This window comes from Colletotrichum karsti, assembly GCF_011947395.1.
Source record: "Colletotrichum karsti strain CkLH20 chromosome Unknown Scaffold8, whole genome shotgun sequence".
NCBI lineage: Eukaryota > Fungi > Ascomycota > Sordariomycetes > Glomerellales > Glomerellaceae > Colletotrichum > Colletotrichum karsti.
In genome coordinates this window covers 1,163,557-1,175,567 of record NW_024065908.1, presented here as the reverse complement: position 1 = coordinate 1,175,567, position 12,011 = coordinate 1,163,557, and the positions used below count along the sequence as shown (strand labels likewise).

Below are 12,011 nucleotides of genomic sequence, written 5' to 3'. Positions count from 1 at the left end.
GGGGGGAGCGTTGCTGCAGGGTCGACATTGTGAAACTGCCCTTTTTTTCTCTGTCATAACAGCCTCAGGCATTCATGCTGACTTTGACAGTGATCCGTGCGTCTGCAGATGCTGCATATGATTTTGAGACTTGCCTCGGAGGATGGGAGGGAGCAACGACCGACGCTTATTCCCAGAACGCCACAGCAAGAAGCCTCACCTCTCGCCACATCGGAGCTCCGTCTTCCCAGGTCCTACGGATAGGTCCCGAGACCGGGCCTCATGCGAAACCGAGATATCACGCCTGGGTACCACCGAAAGGGGGCTCAGCGGCCATACTGACTGTTTCAAGCGGGAATCGGTTCGTCTCTGGCTTTTGTGGAATGGCTGTACGGAGTAATGCTGAACTGAAGAAGCCACGCCTGCAGCTTTCTCTGCCCTGTAGGATCTGGTCCAGGATTCATACCATGGACGCCACCTCGGACCATGTGGTGAGATCTTGCGGCGTCTTCTCATCTTACTAAGTATACCTCAAGTCCGGGCTTCGGCGCCGAGATTTGACTGTCCATAAGGCTAGGGAAACAAGCTAGGCATATTTCTAGAAGTGTGTTCTGGAAGTACGGACGTCGACACCCCGACGGATTTAGGAATCAGGGACCGTCTGATGTCCCAGATGAACCAATGGCAGACCTGGGTTGGTTCTTCTGCTCGATGGGCATCCTATATGCTGCTGTCCAGACATTCTTCCTTTCTTGAGGTTAGAACACCAAGCTCATATCACGAGGGACAGAATACGCAGTCTGCAAATGAGGATAGAAAAGTAATCTTTTACTAAGAAATATCATACAGCCAGGTCAACATATCCTGGCGACGAGGCCGTGAAAGGAGATAATTACCCCCGCGACGTTTCGTTCTTACAAGGTCGGTTGTCGTAACCCCCAAAGTCCCATGCCTAAATAACCTGAAAACGCCGCCGGGTTTTTTCCGCAATCGAGGTATCATTTCGCAAAGCATCTCGTACCATCCCTCGCGTCCAACAGCTTCTCCTCCTGACCATTCTTCTCTCCATCTCCGTCATCTCAGATCTACTTTCCCGGAGGAGGGCCCGCGGGGGGCGCGTAGCTTCCGTCGCGCTGGTAGGCGTGTTGCGGCTGCTGCAGCTGGATGCCCTCGTTGTTGTTGCCGTAGTATCCGTCGTTGGGGTTGAACGTGGTGCCGGTGTACTGCGGCTGCTGCTGTCCGTAGGCCGGGGGCGGGTTCGCGTACGGCTGCTGGCCGTAGCCGGCGTAGCCGCCCTGCTGGGGGTTGTACGGCTGGTTGTGCGCGTAGGTTCCCTGGCCAGGCTGGTACTTTCCGTTGTTGCTCATCCAGCCGGTGCCGTAGAGGGGGGCCATGCCGCGCTTTCTGCGACGGCGGGAGCTCATGCATCTGTTTTGGAGTCAGTCGACTGTTCCTGAGACCGTTCGAGGTTGTTTGATCGGGATAGGCGAGATGGGGGCCGGAGAGTGGGCTTCTCACGATGACGATGGTGATGATGAGGGCAAGGGGGTTAGGGAGAGGATGGATGTAACGTACCCTAGTATGACGAGGATGAGGACTGCGACTCCCACGACGACAGCGGCGAGGACCCAGCGGCCCCAGTAGTACCACGAACTACGTTCGTAGCATCTTCCACTGGAATAGCATACAATGTCTCTGCAGAACGGATGTCAGTGTCTGAATGTTTTTTCTCGCGAGGTGGAGCGACCATCGCAATCTGCTGTCGTTGCCGATCGGTGGCAGATCGCGATGTGCCGACGGGGAGAAATAGACGACGAACTTACCTCTTCTCGTGGGCTGAGACTGCCTCGGGGAGCGGGTAAGGGAGGATGTGAAAGTCCGTCATTGTGACGGTGGTGTGGTGTTGATGCGCCGATTGAATTTCTCGAATCGAACCGACGGGGACGTCGCGGTTCAAAAAAAAGTCGTCGACTCTGTTGAGCTCCGAATTCGATTATCGATCGTGGAATTCCAAAGTCGAGATGTCGTGGCGCGAGTTCCTTAATAAGGTCTGGTGGTGGTTGTGATGATGTTCAATGACGTGATGGCGGTTGGCCTGACGTCCAGAAAACCTCAGTGGACTGGACCCCTTCGCACGAGTGAATCGGGTAAAGGTTGGATGAAATAAGGCCCTGCGCTGCGCTGTGTTGCCTGGCGGCGGGGTGCGGTAAGGCTGGGCAGGGTGTGTCGTTTGTTGTTTATTAGGACGTTATGCAGGTTCGCCGTGCGATCGATCCTAAATGAAGGTCGGATTTGGTTTGGTTTGATTAGGTGCGCGCGAGAGAAGTCGTGATAGGCAAGGTTTTACGGTTTTCCAGGAAGGAAATTTCGGACGGGAACGAGCGAGACTTGAGGAAGTAGGGTGGGAGGGATGAATTATATTCGTTGGCGGTACGGAGTACCGATGAAGTAAAGCCAAGCAGACAAAGCCAGCGTCACGGTTTCTTGGAGGCTGGGCAAAAAGTGACTTTGCCCCGAGTAATTGCGTGGCCTGCTCCGTATTGCCCACCTCAGACTTTACTTGCCCGGAACTGGAACCTTCGGGTAGACGGGCACTCAATGACACACGCCGTGACTCCAACACCTCCGTCGGGCTGCCTCACAACTTCCATGTCTCCTCCGTTTGTTCAAGATTACCCAACACCTTACATCTTCCAAATCACTTCAGCTTCATCAGCACCAAACATACTGCGCCGATATATCTTCTCCAAAACATCCTCGGTCAATCTACCTCACCCCCACGAAGAAATGGAATCATGACAAAAACATTTCAAGGGTCCAGTTCGCCCGACCCGTTAGTCAGTCGGTCAGTCCACCGTCCACGGCACTCCAGCAACCCGTCACCGTCACCCGCCAGCGGGCTGTGTATCAATAGCCCAGCGACAGCGCTCTTCTCAGCACGGAGCAGCGAATCACGGCGGGCGCAGACCCCGTCCGGCGCCTGACATCACCAGCAGAACAAACGAGGCTTGGCTTTCCCCTCCCCGTCCACCACCACCCGTCACCCAACCTGTGGGCATGTCCGCCGGGGTTCCTCGTCAACTTGTGGCGCGGTCGCGGTAGCGTGACCATCCGACGACCACTCAGCGCCGTCCAAAATACCTATCTGGAATCATCCAAGAGGAATCTTCCATCGGTGCCTCCATCGGCTGGGCGATGCACCTGATTGCTTATCGATTCTTTACTGAAGTCCCCATTCGTCAAGATCCTCGTTTCTGCGCGATCTGCTTCAGCAGTGCTTGTTCCCGGCGCAGCTGCAAGCAGTGATTATCTCACTGAAGTGGAAAACTTACAAATGCGCCAGCCGGCGGCGACATTCCCGGAACGAGGAATGAAGATACCCGGGAGACAAGAACGGGCGGCCGCAGCATAATATCTCCGGCTAGACTTGTTTCTCTGCCGCTTCATCTCATCTTTCCCCCGCCCACTCAGAATGCCGCACGCATATACGGCATCAGGAATATTCCACAGCTGTTTCCTTAGGACGGGAGATCACGTTTCCTAGGTTCCAACGTTTTCCGGCCGTCGGAACCCGGGAAAGCCCCTCCCTCCCCAGCCTTGACGCGAGTGCGACTGCCAAACTAACCTTAAAACCGGCGACCCGCGTGTCCCGGACTCTCGGGGGGGCGCTGCTGCTGATGCGGACCCATTCACTGGACTTATGAGGGTCCACTGGGGAAACATCTGGTGTCCCCGCCGAGCAGGCATCTTCTGAACTAAGATGGATGCAGAAGAACCGTTGAAAGGCTAAGTTGCTCCGACTCCCTTGTGAGGCGATGGAGACCGTATGGAACTTCGCGACACTGTTGACTAATCGCCTAAGAACGGTCCACGAGCTGGAAGAAGAGCTGCCAAGGGCTTGGCCCGGTCGATATGTCAGTCCTGACGCCTGGCGGACCTGACGACTGAACTCATGGTCCCGGCCGTTGCAATGAGCTACACCAGATTCCATTCACCATCCCTCCACCGCAGCTGCCAAACGCCAAGTATGTTTCCGGATCATTGGCAACCAACTCTGTTTGTCCGTTTACCGCAGCTCTTCGCCAGTCTTTGTAGACGCCATGCCGTTGGGGTCGGCCTTGGAACCCCCCGCCGCGGCTTACCGGCGCACCGCCGGGCTTGGCTCTTGGTTGGTCCGTCTTGACTACTTCTTACCGTTCTTGGTCATTGAGCGTCTAAGATTATCTCTCAGGCGGCTGTCACTGCATAGTAGAAGTGATGAGTCCTCTTTAGTGCTCTTGATATTAGAAGATAGTGTAGTCTGTAGTCTCTACGAACACACAAACACTGCGCTGATCAGTCTCGAGGACGTACTGTAAGCCCCGCGATACACTCAACTTCGATACCCCTCATCCGGAGGCTGCGTCCTCAAATAGACGACCTTCAGTTTTCTTTTCCCAGCCAGCCCACACCATTTTCCAGGTTTCTTCAATAGCCAGATGAAGAGACCCAAGACCAAGAGCCCAGTCGTTCTTGATCAAAGACAAACCCCCCTCCCGCGAGAACATCCCGTCCAAACCGTAACGCGTGCCTAGTATCCAACTAGGGACCTTTCGTGCAACCCATAACACCGATCCGTCGTGACTTTTAAGAGAGGTAGCGTTCCATGCTGACAACCCTTTCTTGCTGGAAAAGAGGACAAAGCAGACCCTAAAACGCCATACCGCCGCTCATGAAAAGGTAAGAAAATCGTATGCGTCCGCTCGTGCGTGCCACTACTTGGGGAACGTGAACCGGGAGGTGATCTTCTCCGGCTCCTTCTTCCCAGAGCCGCCTTGTTGCTGTTGCTGCTGCTGCTGCTGCTTCTGCGCCAGGTCGGCAATCTTCTCCCTCGCCTTCATCAAGCTGCTGTTGTCCTGCTGCTTGAGCTTGGCCCGGATCTCGTAGAGCGCCATGAGCGTCGAGGCCCTGTCGAGGTCGTCCTCGCCCTGTTCCGGGAGCTGCTGGTGAGCTCTCGTCTGTCCTCCGGGTACTTCGAGGTGGTGTTGGGGGTAGTGGTGGTGTTGGTGGTGAAATTGTGCACGTACGTCAGAAACCCCCTTGGGCGTGCCGGGGACGGAGCCCTGGGCCGAGTTGGAGCGCGAGAGGACGGGCGGGCTCATCATGATGCGCCGGCCGAACTTGTCGACGCGGGCGGGCGTCGCGGTGCCGGTGCCCGGTCGGGAGCCCGTCTGCGAGCTGTGGACGCGGCGGAGCTCGTCGGTCGGTCGTCTGGGTGTCGGTGTGATGCCGGTGCTCTTCTCGACCGTCTCGATGGCCTTGTTCGCCGTCACGAGGGCTGCTGCTGCGTTGGGTTCCTTTGGATCGTCAGCGGAAAGGCTTGTCAGGAAAAAGGAGGAGTGACCGTCGATTGCGGAAAAGTTTATTGCGGATCTTCGTCTCCCATCCCCCCCTGCGAGCGAAGCGCAACGTGGGGGAATGGTTAATGACATGGGCGAGTCATATGGATCGACGAAAGGGACGAAGGAAGAAAAACTTACCGCTGCGTTGAGGCTGCTCAGGTCGGCGAGCATCTGCGCCAGCTGGAGGCTCTCCATGGCGGGCGATTGCTGCTGCTGCGTGTGTGTGCAGGTTCTCCTGAGGTTCTCCTGAGCGTCGGTCGCGTGCGAAGTGGGATGGATGGAGGAGTGACGTTAATTAAAGGTCCAAGGAATGCAAAGGCGTTGCTGGAGAAGTGGATATTGCTGGTGGGATTTAGCAGGCGCCCGAAGGGTAAAGACAGCCTGGGAGGTGGATCTGAGCAGGGACGGAGAATGGAACCCACCGACGCCGTCACCTCGTTCCTTCAAGACGTGTCTGACTTTTTTCTTCTCCAATGCCAGGTACAGGACGTTTAGCGGTATGGATGGTTGGTTTGCAAGTACCGGAATCGGGTTAAGGTTGCTCGTGTCTGAGAGGACAGTACGGGACAGAGCGCGGAGTGCGGGAGCTTCTGCAGCTAATTATCGTCGTGCTAGAGCTTACTTGCTGTGGCGCATTCACCGGCGTAATATTGCTGATAAACAGGCTTAATTCCAATGGACGGAATCTTCCAACGCCAGCCTGGGGACGGATCGAGAGGTTGCAGAGAAGCAAGAGAAATACCCCGCCGGAAACAAGGCAAAGTGTCCTCATCCATCTCCCATTGGACGTCCCTGTTCTCACCATCTTCGCGGATGCGGGGAGGAGGAAACACCCCACACTGGACACTCCAGCCACAAGCGCCGGAACCCCGGGCCCTTCCCTGTCTGTCGTCATCTTCACGGCCAGTGACCATTCAGGGCTCGGAATTCTTGCCTGCTTTCCCCGACGCGCAGTTCCCCGCCGATGCCAGTTGAAACATCAGATCTCGTGAGTACGTACATCGAATCTGGGGAAACCACTTCGCTGTCCTCGCTCGTAAAGAACAAGTGGTTTAACACTGGGGTACAATCAATTATGTGCGATCAATGTGTATAGTGGCCGTCTCCATTCACCTGTTGCCGTCATATTTCTTCCCATACATGATCACGGATCGCAACCGACATGAGACAGGGAACGCTCTCACCATGTAGTGAATATTGTAAGTTATGTCTACATATTTCTTCGCAATTGTCGTTGGCTGGATCCTGGTCCAGGCTCATGTTCGTGTCGAGCAACAACCAAAACCAGTGGATGATGCAACATCATATGACCGTAATTCAGAAGACCTCTGCTATCTGATAACCGCTGCCATCAACTACAGAGACAGCAAAATAAGGAGTACATCACCTTGGTATCCGGCTGCTCGCTATCCCCACCCAGCATGACGGTCATATCCGCTTCACTGTCTTGCTTGTTGATAGCTTCAGAATGCGTTGCCTTGGTATCCGGCTGCTCGCTATCCCCATCCAGGATGACAGTTTTGTCCGCTTCACTGTTGTGCTTATTGAGACCTTCAGAATTCGTTACCTTGGCATCCAGCTGCTCGTTACCCAGCTGCTCGCTATCCAGCTGGTCGCTGTCCCCACCCAGGAAGCTGGTCGCTGTCCCCATCCATGAAGCTGGTCGCTGTCCCCATCCATGAAGCTGGTCGCTGTCCCCATCCATGAAGCTGGTCGCTGTCCCCACCCAGAATGACGGTTATGTACGCTTCACTGTCCTGTTTGTTGAGAACTTCAGAATGGCGAAGCAGTGCCTCTGCAACCTGTTTGTGGCCATGTTGCTGTGCGAATTCCAGCGGCGTGTTGGCTCTCAGCGTCCTGATGCTTGGATCAGCCCCGCTCTCGAGTAGAATGTTGACAATATCGATATGTCCTGCTGACGCCGCCGTATGTAACGGTGTGCATCGAACAGCGTCAACGTTGTTGATGCTAGCTCCCCTCTGAAGTAGGAGTCTAACAACGTCAACATGCCCTGCCCATACCGCAGCATGCAGAGGTGTGCGTCGACTGTTGTCAGTGATATTGGCGTTGACTCCATGATCTAGGAGGAATCTAACCACCTCCAGCTGTCCATAATTACATGCAACATGAATGGGAGACAATCCACCTTTGTCGGCGATATCCAAGGTCGCCCCATTCTCATGAAGCAAGCATAATATGTTGGTATGACCAAACTGTGCTGCCTTGTGTGATGGTGTTTGTTTATCATTTGCTGGTTCATGAGGGCTAGCTCCGAGATCGAGAAAGAATTTGGCGAGTTTGATGTCCCCCTTCTCTGACGCGATGTGTAATGGTAAGCGTCTCTTCTCATATTGCAGGTCCACCATGGCTTTTGACTGTGTGAGATACTCCCAGTTCTCAGGCCTTTTGAGCAGTGCACTAAGCACTTCAGCTTTTTGGCTGTTGTTGAGACTTGGAGCGTGTATGTTAGCTCCGTTTTTGAGAAGCACAGAGAACACATCCCCATAAACGGCCGCTTCACATAGTGGTGTAGATCCGGCGTAATTAGTGAAGTTTATGTCTGCCCCTTCCTTTAAAAGCATTCTGACAGTATGAAGATGGCCCAGGCTTGCTGCTACTTCAAGAGCGCTGCAATTTGCCTTATTTGGTGGATTAATCTTCGCACCTTTGCTGATTAACAAACGAGCAGTTTTTTGGCAGCCCTCCGAACACGCGGACACCAGAGGGTTTCCCAGACACCCTGGTTGACTGTTGATATCTGCTCCAGCCTCGATGAGAAGTTGGACTATTGTGTAGGTGCCCCACGCAGAGGCCTCCGCTAATGGAGTCAAACCGTTCGTTGCCTCAGCGTTGACATCTGCGCCCTTGTCAATCAAGAGCTTTGTGATAATGTCGCGGTTATAAAAGATTGCATCTGAGATGTTGCTCCGCGTAATGTCTGCACCCTTGTTGAGAAGAAGGTCAACTGTTCTCTCATGGCCAGCGCTGATAGCCGCTTGAAGAGCGTTATGGCCTCGCCCCGGGAGTTGTTTATTGACATCGGCGCCCTTGACAAGTAGTCTTTCCACGATTTCGTTGTGGCCTCGTAAAGACGCTAGCTCCAACGCTGTTGCGCCACCTCCACCCTCAACATCCACGTCTTGTGTATTACACAGCAACCGATGTAGAATTTCAGTATGCCCATTGAAAGCAGCAAGATGAATGCTTCTCCATTTGATCTCTTCTGTAAATGGTGGCGTATAGAGATCGTATTTCAGAACAACTGAAGACAGCCGCCCAAAGCGAGGCTCGTTGTCATTGTACAGAACACTGATAATCTGTACAAGCAGCTGCTCATCGTCAATATGTGCGTTGCTGACATGGACTGGCCAGTTTATGGCGGAATAATGTAGAAAAGAATTGTCGCTTTGACGATACATCACTTCCTCTTTCCATTCCCAAGGGGACGTCAAGTTTCCGAGCATTCGTTTCTGTACATCGGCAAACGAAAGATATTGAACGCAGATGCGCGCCATAATCTCATTCGAGAGTCGATCGTCCAATGACCCTTTCCACCTGCCGCCGATAGACTGGCTAGTAGGAGTCTTTGCCACAAGGAATTCCTTCGCTGTCTGGTGGATTAAATATATCCGTTTGTCGTTGACAAAAACGAATAGACCGCAAAGATCCCGAATGCGTTGCTCTAACCCACATTTGTCTAGATCGAGACCTTTGTGGTTTTGAGCCTTTCGAGAGTCTGTCGCCAGCGCAAACGCTACATCCATTTCGACGAGTGACAAAGGTCGGCAAGCAATAACGACAATGCGAAGCAGGATTTGGGCATGCTCTCGATGCTTCTCATCATGCTTTTTCAGAATTTGTTCGTAAGCCTCCTCGACAGTCTCAGGCAGCGAGTCAATCGTTCGCATGAAGGCTGCCTTGGTCCGTTTATTGCTATGAAGAATCTCTTCCGTGGCGAGGTATAACCAAAGGTAGGTTCGATGAGGTGTGGCTTGAAGCTTTTGAAGAAGTGCGTCATGGACATCTTGGTCCAAACGATGTTTATTAGCAATTTCAGACACTCTCCGGTGGATGGCAAGGCTGATTTCATGAGAGATATCGGAGTTTCTGTCTTCGCCAGCAAGACGGATGGAAGGCAGCTGAGGTGGAATGGCATTGAAACCATCCTCAATGTTCCGGTAGGCTCGGCTGGTGACCAGAAATTTCAGATGCGCTTTCGCCGTCGATCTTGCACTTCGAATAGAATAGAAACCCGTCAAAAGCTGGATGAGTTTTTCCTGATCGTTCCTCGCGCACTCATCGAGGGCGTCCAAGATGCAGGTCACGGAGTGAGCATCCTCATCAGCGACTGCCGCCAATAAAATACGCCACATCTCATCAACCTCATGTTGCAAGGCATTTCCGTTGTTCAAGAACGCGCCCATAGCATGTTTGATGAGATGTGGCTGGCTGTTGAAAAGCTGGTGAAGCAGAGCGCAAAGGGCAGTTGCAAGACTGACTTGTCCTGCGTTATCCTTGAAGAAGAAGTAACAGACTGTATGCTTGCTTGTATTCCGTAGCTCGTTCTCGACAAGAGATTTTGCTAGCACAGATTTCCCACAGCCAGGGTCAGCTGAAATCCAGAGTAGGTCGTCATGGGAGCTTTGATGCCACCGTTTGTACTTTTCATGCTTCAAAACCCACATGCACGTGCCAGGCACTCGTTCAGGGCTCAAGTTTTTGAAGCTTTCGTACGCGGACGTCTTGAAAGCTTGATGGCAAGTAGCGCGTTGATTTTCGTCGTATCTGACTTTCTGGTTGCTTGCCTCGGTCTTGATGGATTCGTCTACTTTAGAAATACGCTCATGAAGTTCAGGATCTATTATGTGTAGTCTTCATTAGCAATTGAACACTTTATTGGAAGAAACCTGGAAAGTTCTTGAGAAATATTGTCTCTTTGAATATATTGGGGGTAAACCGGAGATCAAGCATGGGCACCCGTCTGTACTATCTCAAGAACGCTTACATACCTGAGACTAGTTGAGGAACGGATTTCTCCTTCTCAACCTGAGCTGGTGATATGACCAACAGAAGCTCTTTCGCAAAGGCCGCAGCCGTTGCAGCGGCATATCCTTGCCATGCATCGTTCTTATGAGAATCTGCGTAGTCGCTGATGCCACGAATGACGATGCATGGGAAGCCCGTCATTAGTCCTGCGGCCTCCATCTCAAAGCAAAGAACGTCATGTTCCTGCTGCAACCGCTTTCGCACCATCCCATCCTTGATGACCTGATTACCTGAGGCAATGTTTCCGTAGTGGACCTGGGGATCCTGATCATCTCTGACTGCCCGCTGAACCAATCGCGAACGGTCGCACTGGTAACACGTGGAGGCTGTCTCAGCTTCATGCTGATAATCTGCCATGAATAGGCAATCATCCGATCCGTCGGGATAGTTGAATGTCTTTCTTGTCCTCGCGTTCTTATTAGCGAGATTCGACAAAAACTCGGGGATCCGAGTTTCTCCGACTATGTGATCGGCTTGGAGATTGGCGAGCGCGGCCAGCAAGACCTTTGGCGGCGCATTGAGCGACCCAGTCCTCAGGAATTCACCTTGCAAGGCTTTGCCTCTGTCATATTGTATGACCCCGCCGCTAGTTCCAGATGGCCGGCTAACCACGATGTCGCCCAACCGGATATCATGCTCTGAGGATGGAGCACCACCTCCAATCCCAACCATGAGGCCAAACCGAATCGACTTGAAAGTTCGCAGCATATCCTTGGCGACGGTAGCGGCAGATGTGGTACCCGTCATTCCCGAAGGGAGGCAGGCGATCACCACATTGTGGCTTTGAATTTGGCCCAGCGTGTAGGCATTGTGGTCGGCCGGGTCTTGCTCGGGAAGCCTGGCGTGGGTTTCGTCAAGCATGCCTCTTGCGGCGGCCATCTCTACCGGGATCGCGCAAACCCATCCCACGGTGTAGTCCTCCTTCGCGACAACCCGCGGGGTCGAGACAGACATGATGCGCGTCAATCCCAAGTTTGCGCTTCCTCGCTTGATGTTGGGTGCGGGTGGTTGTGAGGACGATGGATTACTTTGCGGCTACATACCCAGGTAGATCTGATGCGAAGCCCCGCACCCCGGTTTGAACTGCCAGTGGCCTCCCAATATTAGTCGGGCTTTGCCGCTTTGCCGCTTGATGTGCTGGACCTACTGTAAGCACGCACAAGTTGCTAATTGGTTGTCAGGATGATCTATTGCGCATGGAAACATTGCGGCCTGATTGGTGGCCATCTGTTGAAAAGGTGTGCCTCAAGCAGGCTGTCACTGAAGTGGGTGTTGCCCGCGGCAATCAGCGGCCCTTTGCATATGCTTGGGTGTAAGCCTGTTGTCAGAAACAGGGCTTGGTATAGAATGTAATAAATCTTGGGCGGCCCGAAGAGGCACTCGCGGGTGCCATGGTGAACACGTCGTCTTGGCCTTATTTGAGACTTCGGGTAAGCCCGCCAATTCCGATCGACGTTCAGGCCTCCGTCGTAGCGCTTGCTACCGGTGCTGATGCTGTACGAGGTTCAAGATGGCCAAGATGTATCGAATAGATGATGATGTGAGAAATCGGTGCACTCTGGAAGTTTTGTGAGCTTAGCAGTAAAGAGATCTTTGGACATGTAC

At 53.3% G+C, this 12,011-nt stretch overlaps 2 protein-coding genes across 2 annotated transcripts; both read right to left on the bottom strand.

The window, feature by feature from the left end:
• Nucleotides 1–1,064: 1,064 nt before the first annotated feature.
• Nucleotides 1,065–1,864, bottom strand: CkaCkLH20_03480 (uncharacterized protein; the record flags this gene model as incomplete). The annotated part of the gene is made up of 3 exons (XM_038886199.1): nucleotides 1,065–1,407; nucleotides 1,555–1,674; nucleotides 1,803–1,864. 3 exons carry the CDS (start codon nucleotides 1,862–1,864, stop codon nucleotides 1,065–1,067), a joined length of 525 nt encoding a protein of 174 aa, XP_038748708.1.
• Nucleotides 1,865–4,733: 2,869 nt separating this feature from the next.
• Nucleotides 4,734–11,360, bottom strand: CkaCkLH20_03479 (g-protein beta wd-40 repeats containing; the record flags this gene model as incomplete). The annotated part of the gene is made up of 4 exons (XM_038886198.1): nucleotides 4,734–5,315; nucleotides 5,499–5,595; nucleotides 6,743–7,001; nucleotides 10,370–11,360. 4 exons carry the CDS (start codon nucleotides 11,358–11,360, stop codon nucleotides 4,734–4,736), a joined length of 1,929 nt encoding a protein of 642 aa, XP_038748707.1.
• Between the last annotated feature and the right edge of the window lie 651 nt (nucleotides 11,361–12,011).